This window comes from Mixophyes fleayi, chromosome 3 (assembly GCF_038048845.1).
Source record: "Mixophyes fleayi isolate aMixFle1 chromosome 3, aMixFle1.hap1, whole genome shotgun sequence".
NCBI classification, from domain to species: domain Eukaryota; kingdom Metazoa; phylum Chordata; class Amphibia; order Anura; family Limnodynastidae; genus Mixophyes; species Mixophyes fleayi.
The window spans coordinates 28,514,027-28,534,570 of NC_134404.1; the positions used below are offsets into that span (position 1 = coordinate 28,514,027).

Genomic DNA, 20,544 nt, shown 5'->3' on the forward strand with positions numbered 1-20,544 from the left:
ATTAACAGTGAAACAAAGTTAAAATGTACATATAAGAATATAATGTATCATGTAATACATGAGCGGTGTGACTGTTTGTATAAAGAGCTGTGAACGATATCCTTAACTTTAACTACTGGCATCACTATAATCAAAGATAATAACACTACAGTGTCTATGACATTCATGCCAGAGGGTGACAAATATAAAATTCTTCACATTTGTTCACAACTTCTATTTTATTCCACAATTCCACCAGAAATTCAGCCAGACATCACACTGATCCCAATATACCTAGATCAATCTCTCCACCTAAGTCTGCTATAGCTCAGCACAATTATTCAATTAGTTGTGTTCAGCAGTTTAATTGACAATAGCTCCGTTAAAGCGAACATGTCATTGGATGGCCAGTGGCCAGTTAAGCCACTTAGCACTTTTCTCTTTAGTGGCTGAACATGAATAATCAGTCTGTATTCTACTCCTTCAGGGACAGGACACCCAACTGTCCGTCAAAAGGTCCTTTGTCTCTGATCTCCTGCCTCCTGTAGGACACACACAAGCCTCACACTGGACCATCTACTGGTCTTCTCACTAAGCTGTTTCTTTAGCTACTCACTGAGCCATCTCCTCAGTCCCTTACTGAGTCATACCTTAAATTTGATTGTCCCTCAAAATCGGGACATTGCTACCAGAACTGGAATACTTGTCCAACAGCTGCAATTTTCTACCTATCTTATGAGTTTTTAATATACAGAACATGCAGTTCACAAGGTGACAGTTAGCATAACTAGCAGAAAGAGAGTTCCTTCAGCACTTACATTTTCCACACCACCGCTTCTAAATCTCTGAACCGTGATATCTAAATTTCCACTTTGAGATTATATATATATATATATATATATATATATATATATATATATATATATATATATATTGTGGCAAGATCCCACTACTGCTTAAGCACACGCAAACAACTTCTTCTTTTATGCAGCTTTATTGTCAATATGGTAAATGTTTTGACACCATGCAGATTTCACATAAATTCTGGAGACCCTAAACTTTAGCTAGACATAGACCAGCTCTCTCAAGACCAGCCAGCTTCCCCAGCGATGGTCTCCGTGAACAAATGACACAAGTAAGCTTTTATGCATGATACTCCTCCCCCAGCCTTAGCTTGATGGACAGGTGACACACCCACTTCCCTTTAAGAGGAAACTCCCTATCAGTGGTTCTGTTTGCACTAACAGACACACCCTGTCTGTTTGCTGAGAGGAAGGAGCTTTCAAACCATGTGAGTTAACCAAACTTAAACTATTGTTTGTCATATATAAGTCTTTAGCTGGTTTATCTTTAATCTAGGTGCATTACTGCATAACTGTTTTACTCTGCTTGCATGCTTTCTCTACACCTTGTCAAATAAATGCCTCCTTTTGTTAAATATACCTCCCCCTAGCGTCTCCAAGTAGGGGGACCCGGACTTCGCAAGGAACGCAAATTTTCGTGACAATGCATCTGCATTCTTGTGCAGAATCCCAGGTCTATGCTCTAATGAGAACTTGAAAGATTGCAGTGCCAAGAACCAGCGGGTTACCTTGGCATTTACCTCCCGGTTGTTCTGCATCCATCTCAATGGTGCATGATCTGTTATTAAGGTAAACTCTCTACCTAGGAGATAATAGCGCAGAGCTTCTGTAGCCCATTTTATGGCGAGACATTCTTTCTCATCGGTGGCATATTTTTGTTCCCTTGGAAGTAACTTATGACTTAGGTACAGGATTGGACTTTCTACTCTATTCTTCTCCTGTGACAAGACTGCACCTAAGCCAACACCAAAAGCATCAGTTTAAAGGATAAACTTCCGGGCAAAGTCCGGTGCTTGTAGAACTGGAGAGGAACAAAGAACTAACCGTAGATCAGACAAGGCAGCTTCTGCAGAGTCAGACCAGGTTAATCTATCTGGACAACTTTTTTCAACATGTCCGTAAGTGGAGCAGCTCTAGTGGCGAAGTCGCTTACAAACATCCTGTAGTGACCTACTAAGCCTAGAAATGTTCTTAATTGAGATTTTTTTTCTGGTCTTGCCCAATTTTTGACTGCCTCCACTTTGTCTAGCTGGGGTTTTACACGCCCCTGACAAACAATGTAACCCAAATATTTGGCATCTCTCATGGCTATGGCACATTTCTCTGGGTTAGCTGTTAGTCCTGTAGACCTTAATGAGGCTAAGACCACCTCAACTTTGGCTAGATGTGATCCCCAGTCTGGGGTGTAAATCACTATATCGTCCAAATAAGCAGCAGCATAAGCTGTATGAAGTCGTAACAATTTATTCATGGCCCTTTAAAAGGTGGTAGGGGCCCCATGTAACCCAAACGGTAGGACTTTATATTGATAGAGACCATCAGGGGTGGAAAATGCAATCTTTGGCTTGGCCGTGGAAGTCAGGGGAGCTTGCCAATAACCCTTTGTTAGATCAAGAGTTGTCAAATATTTACTACCAGCAAGATTTTCTACCAGTTCATCCACACGTGGCATTGGATAGGCATCGAACTGGGACACACTGTTTAGGCGCCTAAAGTCATTGCAAAACCTAATTGTCCTATTGGGTTTCGGGACAAGCACAATGGGACTATTTCACTCACTAGTGGACTCTTCAATCATGTCTAACTGGAGCATCTTATCAATCTCCTTTTTCACGTCCAGTTTCTGGAAACAGATACGGCTTCTGCTTTACAATAACTCCTGGCAGAGTGACAATGTCGTGTTCGATTAAGGTAGTGTGCCTGTCTGTTTGCTTAGAGGAAGGAGCTTTCAAACCATTTGAGTTAACCAAACTTAAACTATTGTTTGTCATACATTAGTCTTTAGCTGGTTTATCTTCAATCTAGGTGCATTACTGCACAACTGATTTACTCAGCTTGCATGCTTTCTCTGCATCTTGTCAAATAAATGCCTCCTTTTGTTACAATATATATATAATATATTCCAAAGAAGGTGCCACTCAAGGCCTTTGACTTGTGAAATTCTCGGCAATATGTGTTTATTAGAATAAATCTGACGTTTCTGTTACAGCAATATAACTTTCCTCAGGGATGCAGTGCATATACAAGAATAAATGTGCATTATTTATAGTGGAGTAAATCACTGTGATTATATAGTGATCTACTCCAGTATATATATCACACATTTAGTCTTATACATGCACTACATCCCAGTGGAAAGTTATATTGTTGTAGCTGAAATGGCGAATTTATTCTAATAAACACCTATTGCTGAGAACTTGGAACTCACATACAGAGTATATATATAATATAAATGTCTAGTGGCGTGTGTTAGTCTGTCTGTGTGAGTGTGGAAAAAATAAAACCAAGCTGCAGCGCCACCTGCTGGGTGGAGTTATACACTGACCTACTAAATTCTTAGTGTGTGTGGGAAAAAAATTCAGAAAGGGCTGGAATTTGGTATACTAAGATGTTTTTAATTTGTTAATTTAATTTGTTAATTGTTAAAAGTGTTTATAAAGATTTAAAATATATATATATATATATTTCTTGAAGGAGAAGTGATAGTTGGGAGTGGTTGGTGGTTGCCGGGGGTGACAGTGGGGAGTGGTTGGTGGTTGAGGCCTGGACTATGGCCCAAATGCATGACAAGAACCTTTTTAACACCTTAAGTAGCTTGATTGGACTAGAATGCATGAGTATCATGCACGGGTTAACTTGTTTATATATATATATATATATATATATATATATACACTAACAAAATGGTAAAAGTGGTATTTGAGCCTTGTTATCTGTGTTATTGTGAAAATGAGTGTCAAGAGCAAATACTTACCTTTATATGATCTAAATATCTGCATTAAACATTCACATTCATCCTTAATCTTGGTTTCTATACTCTTCTTCCCCATTCCATAATCTCGTAGTGTTGATAGAGCAAATCGTCTCATCACTTTCGAGTTCTCACCATGAGCAAGGATAATACCTGAATAGAATGAATACAGATCACTGAGTTTTACATATTTCTACTAAAATTACAAAGGAAAATATGAATGTCATCAAAATGACAGTTGTCCCTTACAACTAAATGTTGCTCTCTCCCACTAACAACCCACAACCAAATCCTAATCCATAAACTACCATCTCACACTCCATTCACCTGAAAACCTTACAGCTATTATTGAACACATTTTTGTTATTCCATCCTGCAACAAATGAGTCATAAAGCTTCATAGCCATGGCTTGTGTAGGTTTAGAGTAGCCTGGAGTGACATCTGACAGATTAGACTAAGTGGCAAGTTAATTAAAGACAAACCTGATGGCCTTTGTCTTTAATTAAATTGCCATTTTAAAATAATGGACTTGGATTTACTTTTATATCTAGAATTTTAAAACACTTTCAGGCACATTTTCCCAGAGTGTCAGTACCTATGATCACATATAATATAATTGGTTTCATGTTAATGGCATCTGTATGCTGCCACTTTTGAAATGCATGTAAGCAGTGACTGGAATTTTGCATTCATTGAGAAGGAGTTATTTTACTTAGATGTTCTTTTAGTGTGTTTAATATATGGATTCAACTCTTTTTATGTTTTCTAATGACTTTTCACTCAAAATAGTTACCATGTCCTCTTGATATTTTAGCAAACAGCGGTGAATCGGGTCGTTCACAAAATTCTTCAGCATAGTTGATTAGAGCATCTTTTACCGTGTTATAACCACACAGGATGACCATCTTTTCTAACCCTAACTGGATACTGAATACTGAGCCGTACTTCTTGGACAACTGTAAAAACAATCAAAAAATTAATCAGCAGAGCATTAAAAGAACAATTATTAAATATTTTTAAGCTTAATATTTTGGCTCCCATTTCCCACAGTTACCCCACCCATGATTTACCCCACCCATTTTCCCCTCTCTCACAAATTACTGGCCCAATCCAATGTGGAATGTCCCATCTAGCATGTGAGGCTGGAGTTATTCTTGTCAAGTATTCACTCATTCTGTACATGCCAGTTGGACACTTCCCAAATAGGTACAGTGAGCCTTGACAGTGTAGATAAGCTGAGTGATGCAAAATGAAATTCACAAATAGCTCTGTCTAAAAATATCTTAATACTATTTTCATGATTTAATTTACACCGGTGTGTGAAGAAATCTTTTTTCATAGTGGAATATTATTTGTTTATTTTAGGTCAATATGAATGAAATAATTTAGAGAATTGATACTTTGTGAATGTTATTGTTAAAAGTAGCACATGGCACTTCCATATAATAATGTTGAGTGGAGAAATTTTAATGAGAAAAGTAAAAGATGTTAATTTTGATGGAAATAAATAAAATTTAAAAAACATATTTTGGCTGCACGAAAAATGATTTAAACATATGTTTATAGATGTAATAGGGCAGCACGGTGGCGTAGTGGTAGCACTTCTGCCTCACAGCACTGGGGTCATGAGTTCAATTACCAACCATGGCCTTATCTGTGTGGAGTTTCTATGTTCTCCCTGTGTTTGCGTGGGTTTCCTCCGGGTGCTCCGGTTTCCTCCCACACTCCAAAAACATACTAGTAGGTTAATTGGCTACTATCAAAATTGACCCTAGTCTCTACCTGTCTGTCTCCCTCTCTGTCTGTGTGTGAGTGTGTGTCTATATTAGGGAATTTAGACTGTGAGCTCTAGTGGGGCAGGGACAGATGTGAATGAGCTCTCTGTACAGCGCTGCGGAATCAGTGGCGCTATATAAATAAATGGTGATGATGATGATGATGATGATGTAATAGAACACCAATTTGTTTGTGAATCCCTCTCAATTTTTACTAACAATGCTCAAATGGAGAAAATCTTCACTCAACCTGTTGCATCCAATCAGACTTTTCTTTGACTGTCTTATACTAGACATAATAAAAGATAGTTGCCTACTGGTTTGCTATGGTTTAGTATGCAGTTGTAGTAGTAAGGAGCAATGTTAGTAAATAATCCTCTGCCTATTTTTTTCTGGAGGGAATGTTTAATTCATTGCAGTTGTGAAATTGGGAAACTAATATTACATTTTACGTTCAATGTCATGATACTTCTCATTTAAACAAATGTATGACAGTAAAAATCACACATTTTATGTACAATTCTGATGCAGCTCATATTTTTATCCTCAATTCTATTTTTAAACCTATTGCTGTAGAAAATGAATTATTTTACTATATTCCTTCCTTTGAGTATCAGAAGTATCAGTTTCAATATTGGCAGCTACACAGTTTCCCAATGCAGCTCTACCCAAACTCTGAGGCATCATTTTCTAATGGTTATGGAAGAATAATGCAGGTAGTGTTCATTTTCATAAAACTACAGCTGACATATTAGTAAGAATTACTACTACTGCGCATGTTATTGACATGTCACTAGCATTGTTGGAATTAATACTCTGTTTACCTTATTACTTATAGTAATGCTGGATGAGAGTTTAGGTGGGGTGATGTTTTATACTAGTAAAAAAAGTAAAAAAATTAAATAAAAAAGTTAAAGTATGTTCACACCATTTAGTAGCAACTATTTATTTGCTATAGAGTATTTGCTACAATGTGTAACCAAATGTATCTAACACCTACCTTAGTTTAGAAAACTTATCCTCTGTTTATTTCTGAATGGCATATTCAAAACTTTGTAAAATTTTACTAACATTTAGTGACAAAATTTGCAGTAAACCAGAGGAATAAATGAGCAATTAACTTATATTTTTCTTGTTTAAATTAAATATTGAAAGTAAATGTCTGATTGGTGTATTTTAGTACACCTTTTGCCCCTAGATAAAATGTAAGTAAATTAGCCTTATATTGACCAAACAGTGGACATATCGTTTAAATTAAAGGATGTCAATGACAGTAATTGGATGGCGGTCTTTCAGCTCTATTTTAAAGCTTGTTGTCAGAGATCTCCCTAGTTTTGTGTCAATTTAAGCAGCAACATGGGTGATTTGCCAGGACCCTGCTAGTTAGATGGTGTCGGTGAGCCAAGGCTTGGTGCCCCACTGATAAGCCTCTGATAACCTGATTTCTCAATAACAGCAAATCTGTCAGTCGACTGGAGAGTAGAAAAATGAAACTCAGAAACCTGGTTATGTTTCAGAGTCAGTTCTGGCTGCTTTCCAGCCCTGCTCATTTGTATATATACACAGAATTAGGCTGTTGTCCAGTAAATGTAGAGCATAATTTAGCAGATTCTAAAGTCCATATATGGTAATAAAGGTGAGTTTTCCTTATCTTGCTTAGCAGATGACTGATCTAGGCATTGTGTCCTTGCAGTCTTCAGATTGTATGGTAATGGGGCTGGGTTTCCTTATCTTGCTTAGCAGATGATTGATCTAGGCGTTGGCTTCAGATTCCAGCAAGCAGAAATATATCTGGTCTTTATTATTTAAACTTATAACAACATTTTATAATTTACTTATCAATAAATAAAATTATAATTTTCACCCTCACAAGGGAAAGGTGGGCGGCACTACTCAAAGTAATATTATTGACAAGAGGATTTTGTAAAGTTCTTAATTAAGCCCTTTTAATGAATTTATTGTGTTAAGTATAGGTACTATATTACCTCTATAAATGTTTTATGACGTTTTGCAAAGTCAATGATGTGCATATTTCCAATGATCGGTAAAGGCGTTGGTCCAGGGGGGAAATTCTTGTTATTGCGTTGTTTCCGGTTGTTAAAAACATTGGCCAAAAATAGGATGACAACAACAGACAGAAAAATTGTCACAGGGTCAATGGTAATCATGTCTTCTGTACAATCTAGAGAGGTAAGACAAAACATAGTTCTTTTTTTTATAAGGAAACAAATTAGTTATAATCAAACTACAGAGCAAACCAAGGTCACTGAAGATCTCTCTCCTGTCCTGCTATGGTTTTGGTCATCAGAGAGAAACAGAGGGAGCTGCAAGACTCCAAGGCCCATGCAGATGAGACTACAGAAGAATGTAGCTAGTTTACAGTAATTCATTGTACAGGGTTTAACATCTATACTTATACAAGCTTAATCTTCTATATGAAACCTCATTATAAGTGAGTGTTTAGTGCTTCCCACAGTAAACAGTGTTGGATCCAACAGATCTTGTTAGATGTGTATTTTAGAATTTACCAGATCTAACACATATATGTATACATATATATTAGAGATGGTCACTGAACCCACGTGTTTTGGTTTTGTATTTGGTTTTGGATCTGTATTACTGTCGTGTTTTGGTTTTGCAAAACCGCCATTGCATGTTTTGGTTTTGGTTTTGTTTGGTTTTGTTTTGCTATTTTGTTGGAAAATCAATGTTTTTGGGCCTAAAATAACCATATTTAGTGCTCCACCTGTTTCTTGGATAAGTAATGTAATTGTAAAGCTAATAAATTATCCAAAAAACAGTTTAATTCCTGGTAGGTAGGCCTTCATTAATTCTACACACAAACCAGATTGTCTTCCTCTCCATCTATGCATATTGGCAATGAAGCCATCGTCTTTGGGTGTATATTACACCCTACACTTATAGTTAAACATCTAAAGAAATGGACCAAGGCAGTTTGGTTTCTGTCTCTATAGCCCCCCCCCCGCCCTCCACTTGTAGTTGAATAGAAAAAAAGGAGCCTGTATAGACTGAACAATATAAAAAAAAAATGGACCAAGGTAGTTTGGTGGCTGTCTATGACCCCCCAGCCCTCCACTTGTAGTTGAATAGAAAAAAAGCAGCCTGCATAGACTGTAGATTTAGAATATTAAAAGAAATGTACAAAGGCAGTTTGGTATCTGTCTGCATTAGACCCCCACATCCACTTGTATTAAAATAGAAAAGAAGCAGCCTGCATAGACTGTAGAATTAGAATATTAAAAGAAATGGACAATGGCAGTTTGGTATCTGTCTGCATCAAACCCCACCCATCCACTTGTATTAAAATAGAAAAGATGCAGCCTGCATAGACTGTAGAATTAGAATATTAAAAGAAATGGACAAAGGCAGTTTGGTATCTGTCTGCATCATAATCATCAACATCATCATTAGTGCCCTTGTCGCCAACACAAAAATCTTCCCCTCATCCTCTTCTAATTCCAAAGTGGCATCCTCAATTTGTGTATCACCAGCTACATTCGGGCTGTTCAGGCACACATCAGCAGAACTGCTGAAAGGGCCCTTTTTTATGGGTACATTATCAGAATGCTCACGATTAGACATACCACTGTTGGATGGACTCTCCACAGGGATTTGCCTTAGTGTTTTCTTGCAGCTCGGCTTTCACACGTAACAGTAGTTGCGCACCACTTTTGGAATTCAAATTACTTGGTCTTGTAAATTCTCTAGACAAGCCTGCTTGTCTTCCTCTTCATCAATGACTCTTAGCAATTGAGCACTCGTCTTTGGGTGTATATTACACCCAAACCGTATGAGTGCAAATTCGTAAAAATGCAGTTTAATCCCTGATAGGCCCTCCACCATCCTTTGCATGTTAATAGTAGGATTGGTTGGAGTTATGGTCAAGGTCACTCATTTTTTTGAAAAATCTTTCAAACCAGCCCAGATGTTAAACTGTTGTGGTCTGCCCCCTGCGTCATCACTTCTTGTGTTTGGAAAGTGCATATTGTTGCCAGAACCTCACCCGCCACTGGTGCCACACTGCTGCAGAATTTACACAATCAACCGCATACTCAGCAGCGCCCTTGTCGGATACACAAATCTCCCCCACATCCTCTTCTAAAGATAAAGTGTCATCCTCACTTGGTGTATCACTGGCTACACTCGGGCTGTTCAGGCACACATCAGCAGAACTGCTGAAAGGGTCACTCTTTATGGGTACACTAACAGAATGCTCACGATTAGACATCCCACTGTTGGATGGACTCTCCACAGGGATTGGTATCATTTGTGATTCAGAGCATACATTATCCTCTAATGCCTTACTGTTATCTTGCAGAACGGCTTTGACTCGTAACAGTCGTTGTGCACCAATTGTAGGCTCGGTAACTTTTTTGGATCTGCCACTAATAGAGAAAGGTTTTTTCTTTGCCACTGCGTGTGTAGAATGGCATGTTGGCAATTTTTTTTTATTGGCACTTAACTTTTCCTCAGTTACACTTCTTTTTCGCTTCAACACAGTAAAAAAAAAAATTGTGTGTGTTTTTTGACTGATTTCAAAACACTGTGTAGTTTGACATCGCCTTGCCCAGATGACGTACTGGGAACACTACCATCAGGACTGGTGACAGAACCTGGTTGCTCATTCTGCTCATATGTGGACTGCTTTGAATCCATTCTGAGCCCAAAGCACTTGTAGTGCTACAAATTATTTGGTAGATACTGCTGACAGATAGTAATTTTGACAGCCAGAAATATTTATGCACAATTATGGGGACACCCCAAAAGCACTGGGGAGTGCTAAAAAGTATTTAATAGATACTGCTGACAGATAGTAATTTTCACAGCCAGAAATATTTATGCACAATTATGGGGGAGACCCCAAAAGCACTGGGGAGTGCTAAATAGTATTTGGTAGATACTGCTGACAGATAATAATTTTGACACCCAGAAATATTTATGCACAATTATGGGGGAGACCCCAAAAGCACTGGGGAGTTCTAAATAGTATTTGGTAGATACTGCTGACAGATAATAATTTTGACAGCCTGAAATATTTATCCACAATTATGGGGGAGACTGCCAAATATTGAAAAAAAAAAAATCCTCTATCCTCCTCTCTTCTCTAGCAATTTTTGTTAGCACAATTGGAATCAGAATATTGTATTCTCTGTACCTGCTCTAATCAGCCTGTGACTACACCCTGCTCTCTCCCTCTGTCAAATTACAATGGATTGCTGTGGAGGCATGTATTTATAATCTTGAAGTATCGTGTGAACCGAGCCCCGAGATCTGACGACGTCACGATGACGTTCGGCCTCGATTTGGATTCGGAGCGGGCGGGAGAGTACCGAGCTACTCGGCTCGATACTCGGATAGGCGATATTCAGTTGGATTCGGTTCTCGAGGAACCGGACCCGCCCATCTCTAATATATATATATAATATATATATATATATATATATATATATATATATATATATATTTATTTGTGTTCAGCGCATTATACTGTACTGTAGCAAGATACTTGGCATAAAAACATGCAGTATATGTAGAAGATGTGTATTATAGGCACGATCATCCACCTGTTGCAATGGAAACCAGGCCACCTAGTCATGCCATACTCACAAAGAATATTATATTCTTTCCATTTAGACAAGCAGAAAAGTATTACTTTAGTAAAAAAGCAAACACTCACTCTACAGGTAAAGGTTCATTACAAATATATTTTCTATCGCATCGACTTCTCAAAATCAATAGCTCAGAATCATACTTGTTCTTCTCAGAGCATCTTTATTTTTGTAATCTCAAATTAGAAATGATTGTTCTCTCTCTGGAATTCTGCAGAAAATGTTTCCCTTGTTCTCACCACAGCTTAATGTCTATAATATCTAGTGGGTTTTAAAAATTGCATTGGGACAACATGCTCATGGTCTCCTCTTTATGGAGAAATCCAACCGAGTCTATTTAGATTTGGTGCTATTTGAGTATATGGAGGAAGACATGCTGCCCAATTTTTTATTTATTTTATTTTATAACAGTGCAGCATTTGTAAATCACTTGCACTTCTTTTCTAATCAGTTTTCTATTGTAACTGACTAACAATTACATCCTCTGATGACATACAAGCTACCAATTCATTCATTTTAATTAAGTCTTTCATTATTTATCATTGCTAGAATCTGTCTTTTACTGACCACATATAGTTGCAATAGTTTAACAGTAACTCATATAATTAACAGTGGTTTTGCAAGTAAATGGTTTTGTGTTTAATGTTAACATTCTGCTGGAGAAACCATACAACATGGGCTAAACGAAAGCAGCAAACTGCTAATGGGACTCACAGAAGCGCCTAAAAAATAATTTCTGGAGCCACAATAATAAAACAAAATATAAAAAACAGACACATTTCTTAGACAGGTAACTGCCTATATATCCCCTTTAATGGAGAACTATTGTCTTAGTCAAATTGTTGGTTTCTTTTAATGATTGACATGCTGCATAGCAACCAATAAGTTATAACCTAACACTCCTTACCCCCTTTGTGATCACACAGACATGTAAACTGCCATATGCACAGGTAAGCACAGACACACACATACACAAACACACAGAATAAAGCGCACAGACATGTAAGCTGTCATATACACAGACAAACCCAGACACACACACATACACACATACACACACACACACACACACACACATTCTTACCTTCTTCTGCTCCCTCCTGCATAACACCCATGCTGGCCATGTGGGAGGAAGGGGCGCGGCCAAACTGCCGGCAGAGAGCTGTGCTCACACAACAGGAGACTGACTGGGAGACGATCGCAAGCTACAAGCAGTATTGGCTGGTCCCGGGAGAGGGGCCAGCCACTGTAAGCATACGGCACCCCAGGTAGGACAGGGGTTTCTGGAGACTAGGAAACCCCTCTGGGTGCACCCCTTTAGCAGTGATGTCAAACTTGTATGTTCTCCAAGCAGCAACATCTTCTTTTTCTTTCCACAGGTTTCCTGGTGGCAGTTCAGGACACTAGAAGGGAGAAAACATGTGGCACAGAAGAACGAGCATGGTGCTTGATGTTAGGAGGAGAAGATGACCTCCATGCTACAGCCTTGGTTCAGGACAGGACAAGATGGAGCATAGCACTGAATGTTAGAAGGAGATGATGACCTCCATGCTACACTTTGGTTCAGGACAGGATAAGATGGAGCATGGCACTGGATGTTAGGGGGAGATGATGACCTCCTTGCTACAGCCTTGGTTCAGGACAGGATAAGAATGAGCATAGCACTGGATGTTAGATGAAGGTGATGACCTCGATGCTACAGCCTTGGTTCAGGACAGGATAAGATGGAGCATAGCACTGGATGTTAGGAGGAGATGATGACCTCCATGCTACAGCCTTGGTTCAGGACAGGATAAGATGGAGCATAGCACTGGATGTTAGATAAAGGTGATGACCTCCATGCTACAGCCATAGTTCAGGACAGGATAAGATGGAGCATAGCACTGGATGTTAGGAGGAGATGATGACCTCCATGCTACAGCCTTGGTTCAGGACAGGATAAGATGGAGCTTAGCACTGGATGTTAGAAGGAGATGATGACCTCCATGCTACACTTTGGTTCAGGACTGGAGAAGATGAATGAAGAGTGCGAGGTAGGGCTTCCATTTAAAACCTAGGGGACACCAGCAGACTGGTGAGCAGCCCCCCCAGTGCAGTGCTGTTTTACATACTAGTGTTTACCACATTGTACATCTTGTGTCACAGTAATCTACAGTATATACCACTTACTGTACATCAACAACTATGTTTTATTAAATCAAAATGAGAACCTATCAAAGAAGATCTCCAGTGAAAGTCAAATTAAAAAGTAATTAAATGTTAATTATGTTTTGGACTTATGCAGTAAGTTAACCAAAATCCATATTATTCATCACCTCATCTATCTGTTTATTCCCAGTTTATGTATTTTAAAAATCATTGAATTCCAATGTCATCGCTTCAATATTTATTGGGAAAAAAATGTATTATAAACAATAACACACCACCTAATGTACAGTATTATGGATATTCTAATTCAGCACAGATTCCTGTGAGCTATATAAAATCCCTAGTCCTGCAGTCTTGTTCCTTTAGATGGGCACAGAACTCCTTGATGACTTTTAATATCCCAATAAATTACAGTAGAGGTTGATATTGAATTAAAAACTACACAGAAACAATCATCTAATTCCTTTATGCTATAACTCCAAATCAAGCTTCCACTATATTTTAGTATACACAATGGAATGCTTAAGCTTATGGTTACCTACAAAAAAGGCTGTGTAGAACAAGAAATTAGGCAAGTCTACAGATATAAACTGAATGATAACACAGATACATGGTTTTTATACTATACTTCACGATTACAAAATTTCAGTTATATTGACAGAAAAAGTAAGAGAAAGAATCAGGAACGAGATAGAAGGTTTCGTTTAAGTACTGTCCCTTTAAGACAGAGAAAGATTTGAGGTACACAGCTCTAGCAAAAAAATATCATATATATTAAGTAAATTAGGATATTACAGCCTAATACTATCTGTGTTCCAATTTCTTTATAGGTTCCTAGAAAAAAAGTTGTCAGCTATGGTATGAAAAAAAATAGTATTTGGTTTCTTACTTTGAGCACTGTACAGTGTGGAGCATAAACAATGAGCAGGTCTGGTCTCTCCTCCTCTGTCCTTCTGTACAGAGTCAACTGCTTTTAAACCCTGGGAGAATAGCCTTACCTTGTCCTCACATGTTGATATTTGGCAACTACTGTTCTCTTTATTACCCTTCCCACAATAAATCTTACTTTACAAAATCAAGAGAGCGTTAACCTATTGTTACGTAATAGTTTGCAACTTGCCAGCTCAGCAATTCATAAAGAGGTTAAGTAAGCTTACATTAATAGCTCTTACTTCTATCAGTCAAAATGAAAATGATGGTAGGTTCACTTTGCCCCGGAGTTAAATGTACTTCGTGTTTCATTTGTGAATTTCAATATTCTGTCATTTTAAACTTTTTATTGAAAAACTTGATTGATTACAGTAACTCAGTGGTAAAGAGAACTGTCTGTGAAACAATCTGCAGACACAGACACTAATATATATACCACATATAGTATATGCTATGTTAATGTACTACACACAGATATGATCACTGAGTGACTCCTCCTATAGTCACTGAGAGTAGAGCTGCTCCACAAGGTAGCACCTCCTCCTGCAGTCACTGATAGGAGCCATGCTACATAAGGTGATGGGGATGAGAATGCCATACATATAGACATGATCACTAAGCACTTCCTCATACATGAGTAGATTTATCAAATGTTCTATAATGGAAAAGTTGAGGTGTTGCCCATAGCAACACATTAAAGTCTAGCTAAAATTTATCTTGTACATTCTAGAAAATGTTAGCTAGAATCTAACTAATTTCTATGGGCAACATCTCCACTTTTCCTTTTTAGAAGTTTTGATATATCTACCCTACAGCCACTGTGAGGAGTCCTGCTATATATAGTAATAAGAAGAGGATGATTATAAAGCACCTTCTCATACAGATATAAATGCTAATGCACCTTCCCTACAGTTATTATGATGAGTACTGGTATAGAAGGTAATGAGAAGTGTTGATGTCATACACACAGACAGGATTACCAAGCATCTCCTCTCTCATCCACTATGAGGAGCCCTGCTATACATGGTAATGAGACTGATCAGTCTACACAAAATGCTTTGATCACCAAGTGAGAACTTCCCAACAATGCTGGCGCATATGTGCTGTACCTTAAAAATTTGCTCAATTATTCATTTTCATCAGGCTGCATCTTATTGGTGTGTGTGGTCCAAAGCAGACAGAGATCATTCCCTTTTTTTGGCCAATCGTGGACAATAGGAGGAAGGTTTGTGTATATAGAGAATAAATGCTCTTCAAAGGGAATAACCTCTGGACCACACACACCAATAACATGTAGCTTAGTAAACAAAGTGTTGTATTCCTTTAGACATTAACACCCTCCTAGATAAAAAGAAAATAAATAAAGAAGACAGGGATTATTCCCTTTTTGGCCAATCCTGAATGATAGCAGGAGGGTTTTAAATATACAGAGTGTCACGAACACGCTCCCAGCTGCCATGACTTTGGGGGTGTTTGCTGTATGAAGTCCCAAGATTTCAGCCCACAGTCTCTCTCTACCTATCAAACAGGTTATAGACCTACTGAATCGCCCCCAAACACAGTGCTTTCACACCCCCAGACACTTCAGGTTTGCCACCACCTATTGAATACGGGCAATAGGACCCCAATATACTGTCCCACACTGGCACACATGCTACTAGCTATCCACAGACTATCAAGACCCACACCAGCAAGCAAAGGGTTACCTCTTCACACCTTCAGACTGTTACACAAATGTAAATGCAAACACACACAGCTTGTTAATCAAAAGTATCAACAAATCACACACTGGCGTTCCAAGTGTTAACTTGGTTGAGCTCTATTCTTAACAGGCTAATAGATTCGTTAGAGTATCAAGGACGCAACATATTAAATTATAGATTTAATATACAAAAGTACAGGGCATACAGATATAAAAAATAATGAATAACAATTAATAGATTGACATAAATAGCTAAACGGTTTAAAATAAAATGAATTGAATTCAGAGCATACCTTACAGATAAGTGAAATCTTCTAGCCAAGGGAAATTCGCTTGGAAGATAGACAGCTAATCAATGTGAATTGATTTCCCAAAGTCTGACTTGTCCCTTCAAAACACAGGTTTTTAAGCAAACTCAAATGGGACGGCATTCACTAAGGCAGTGTGAATGCTAATGTGGGGGCGGAAATGTCCCTTTGGTGTCACCTAAGGCTTGTTCAAAACTATTCCTAAGAATTGACCTTTCTTAGTTTTTCTCAGATATATTCCAGCGACATAACTTTCCATTCAATAATCCTGTCATATCTTCTCACACATTTAAATACCGAACATGATGGAATTTTGACAATGTGACCTACCTTTTAGAAAGATATGTGATTTTAGCTGTTCACGGATACCACCCATACCTGTCATTCACAACCGTGATGTGCTTTCTGCTCCTCAGTATGGAGTAACACCCGGATTTTCCAAAATATGAATTATGATGGCATTTTTCCTTTGAAGCAAGTTAGTTTTTGAACCCCTGATTAGACTTTGTTGGGCCGGTCACAGCTGGACCTCCTTGAAGCCCAAGGCACCGTTTTGAAGGCCTATACAGTTATATAGAAATATGAGCTTCATAGGAAAATGGCTTCATAGTTCATATGCTCCCTGCCTCCATCAGAACTTCCCCTAATCTGTCCAGTTTCAAATGGGCTTTAAAAACCTACCTTTTTCTTAAAGCCTTCCAGTCTCCCACTTAATTTCCTACCTTTTCTTCTGCCTCTTCCCCTTCATTCCCCTTCCCTTATTCTTATCCTCAGTTCCTCCTTCTCTCCCTCTCTCCCCCGTGTCTCTCTGTCTACCCCACCCCTTAGATTGTACGCTCCTTTGAGCAGGGTCACCTCTCCTCCTGTCTTCACCACTTTTAACTCTGCTCTCCAGCTACCTTGCCCTCCTCCTCGAGGACCCTCTTCCCCCCGTCCCCTCTCGCTCCCTCCTCTCTCCTCTGGGGGTCTCCCTGTCATCCGTGCCCTCCCTCTTGGGCTCCGTCATATGCGGACCTTCCCCTCTCCCCTCCCCCGCCCCTAGCTGTGCTTTGAACTCTCGGAGTTACTGTGCTTATTGTTTACTGTACTGTGCTGTCTCTCCTCGTATTGTTATTCCGTTTGTCCCTGTACGGCACTACGGACACCTAGTGGCGCCCTATAAATAAAAATTAATAATAATAATAATAATATGTTGGGGAATTGCTGAGACGAGGTATAGCAAAGGGTCAGACTTTGGAAAATCAATTCACATTGATAAGCTGTCCGTCTTCCTTGCCAATTTCCCATGGCACAGAGCAGTGTTCCCTCTAAGCTGAGCAATCTGGAAATGATAGAGTTAAACCTGTATCTTACTAGGAAACATCCTGCAGATTGTGAATGCAAACCTTTTGGGTGGAGCCCTCATTAGAGTGACATTTTAACTCTTTCCTTTCCAGTTTGCTCAGCTTAGAGGGAACACTGGCACAGAGTATGCAATTCACGTAAGTGACACTCTAAAGGTAACCCCTTTTATTTTAAACTGTTCAGCTTGTTATGTCAATCTAATAATTGTTTATTCATAATTTTTTATATCTGTATGCCCTGTACTTTTGTATATTAAATCTATAATTTAATATGTTGCGTCCTTGATACTCTTACGAATCCAGTAGCCTGTTAAGAATAAAATAGCTTGGCCAAGTTAACCCTTTGAATGCCAGTGTGTGATTTGTTGATGCATTTGAATAACAAGCTGTGTGTGCTTGCATTTACATTTGTGCAACAGTCTGGAGGTGTGAAGAGGTAACCCTTTGCTTGCTGGTGTGGGTCTTGCTAGTCTATGGATAGCTAAAAGTCTTGTGTGGAAATGTGGGACAGTATATTGGAGTCCTTTTGCCTGTATTCAATAGGTGGTGGCAAACCTGAAGAAAAAATGATGTGTGAGTGTTGTTTGGGGGCGATTGAGTAGGTCTATAGCCTGTGTGATGATAAAGAGAGACTGCGGGCTGAAATCGTGTGACCTCATACAGCAAATCACCCAAAGTCACGGCAGCTGGGAGCGTGTTCCTGAGAAACACATTTCACCACTTTAGAGAACATTCCTTATATAGACTTTGTTTTTTAATATACTATTTTGCATTAGAGCTGGAGAGAACTGCATGCATTCTTTGACACCATAAAAATTAAACATATAAACTACACTTCACCTTTACTCTACCGAAAGAAGTCACATTACCTTATTGCCATCTCACCTTTTCTTTATTTGTGGAAGTTACATCAATCAGCTCCAGATTTCATTTGACTTGTCCCTCCCCCTTCTATTCCATCAGATAATACGGTATTTCTGCCAAACTCTGCCTATTTCATATCCTCTACATGATTTAACTGCATAATGTTGATGTTTCTTTCCACTGCACAATAAACCTTTTTGTAACATGTTTAATTATTACTGTCCTCATGAAATAAAGACACGGACAACAATGCAAATTTGGAAATAAGGTCACAGTTTTAATTAAAATTTAAATGGTAGCAGAGAAAGCAAAATGTGATTTCAGCTAAACAGACTAATACTAAATCAAACGACAAATGGCCCAGAATTCACTAAACCAAGGATTTTATCTATTACTGAATGGCTGGCGATATATCTGGCTTCAGAGAAACTAGACCCACTCTAGACTCCCAATGACATGCTCACACAAAACAGGTCAAGGGGTCCCCCACACAAAAGGACCAAGAGCCTTGTTTACTTTGAAGGGGGCAGTGACCTGCAGCCAATCAATGAAAGTGCCTTGTATTAGCCGCTGACCTCAATGCCTTCCTGCCATTGCTGTGGTCCTTTAATGAACACAGGCCACCACCAAAACAACCTAACGAAACCCCTTAATTTCCAATAGATCTGTTCTATGGACACCCACAACCCCTTGTCCGTAAAATGCACCCCATCCAGTTTAAACATGTAAGCCAGGTCCACCGTAATCAAGGGATGTTCAATTACCATACCCCCACGTGCCCTAATGGCACAGCCAGTGGCCCTATTACATTTTTTCAGTAGACTCCTAATGGGGACAGGAATATTACTCCTTCTATCACCCTAAAATGCTTCCTGATCTTAATCAACTTTAACAATTTGCATTTACCCAAATTGTTCTGTACAAGATGTACGATAAGTATGATAAGTATGTCGAGAGGGCCTCGAATAAACCCTTCTTAGCCAACCAATGAGTTTCACCGGGGATAGTAAAGGATGAGCACTCATGGGCCACCTGTTGCCTGGATGCTCAGAGCACAAATAATTTGCCAACCACCCATATCAGCATCTGTACCATGTGCACCCCTGTAAATAAAAAACCCTTATGCAAATGGTTTCCTGTTAGACAAATAAACAAAATCCACCAGCAAGGAGTCGCTGTGATGAATGATAGGTGGGGGATGCGGTAAACCATATGAAGGTAAACGAAAACATAAAAAGGTTGGAGGCATGTAACTAATCAAGCCTTTGTCTGAGAAAAAAACAGGAAAAATCCCTTAATGCGATCACTAAAAGTGACAAGCAGCAATTCCTTGAGTTACCGAGGGTTGGAGACCCGACTTTCTAGTGGGCCTGATATATCTCTTGTACACATCGATCTTCTATGTCCCTAATTTCTTTATTGCCTCGATGAAAGACCCATCTAAGGCCACAGGTACAGCTGCCCCAATCCTAAATAACCGGATTTCATATTTTAAAGGGTCTAAGCCGATAAATTAAATGGATCTCTCAAAAGTTGTACCAAAGGTAAATGCAGTTGGGGTGACACATCTCCAGGTATAAACCATCCCTCTGCAGTCTGACAATTTACAGAAGGCAACAGGATATATGGTCAGATTACCCGGAGAAGGGAATGTGACCCAACCTTTTCCCACATGGCCTGTATCGTACCTCTGAAATTAATACTTATTATGTGTGCTTCAAATTAACATGTGTTTAGTGAGCAACTTGGACCACACAGTGGGCCTGAGTCTATAAGGAGAGTAAAGCATAAAAAAGGATTAAATTTGCACCTTGGAAAATCCATGTTGCATTGAAGGGGGAGGTAAATTTAAAATGTGGGGACAGATATATAGTTGGGGTAGGGCATGTATAGATCAACTTTAAATTTCATGGTAAAAACTATCAAATATTTGTGTGCTACATGAAAAGGAAGTCAGTATTTAACTTATGTGCAAAATAATAAACTAATTTTTACCCCTTGCATTGTAACATGGTTTGTCCAGGAGCAAA

At 38.8% G+C, this 20,544-nt stretch overlaps 1 protein-coding gene across 1 annotated transcript in view; it reads right to left on the reverse strand.

Moving 5' to 3' along the window:
• Window positions 1-20,544, reverse strand: part of LOC142143094 (uncharacterized) — a 76,785-nt gene that overhangs the window by 17,595 nt on the left and 38,646 nt on the right. The window contains exons 12-15 of the mRNA XM_075200808.1: window positions 14,257-14,432; window positions 7,575-7,771; window positions 4,608-4,770; window positions 3,817-3,966 (exon numbers count right to left, since the gene is read on the reverse strand). Of these exons, the coding sequence (XP_075056909.1) occupies window positions 3,817-3,966; window positions 4,608-4,770; window positions 7,575-7,771; window positions 14,257-14,432 (686 nt within the window). The remainder of the gene's footprint in view (window positions 1-3,816; window positions 3,967-4,607; window positions 4,771-7,574; window positions 7,772-14,256; window positions 14,433-20,544) is intronic.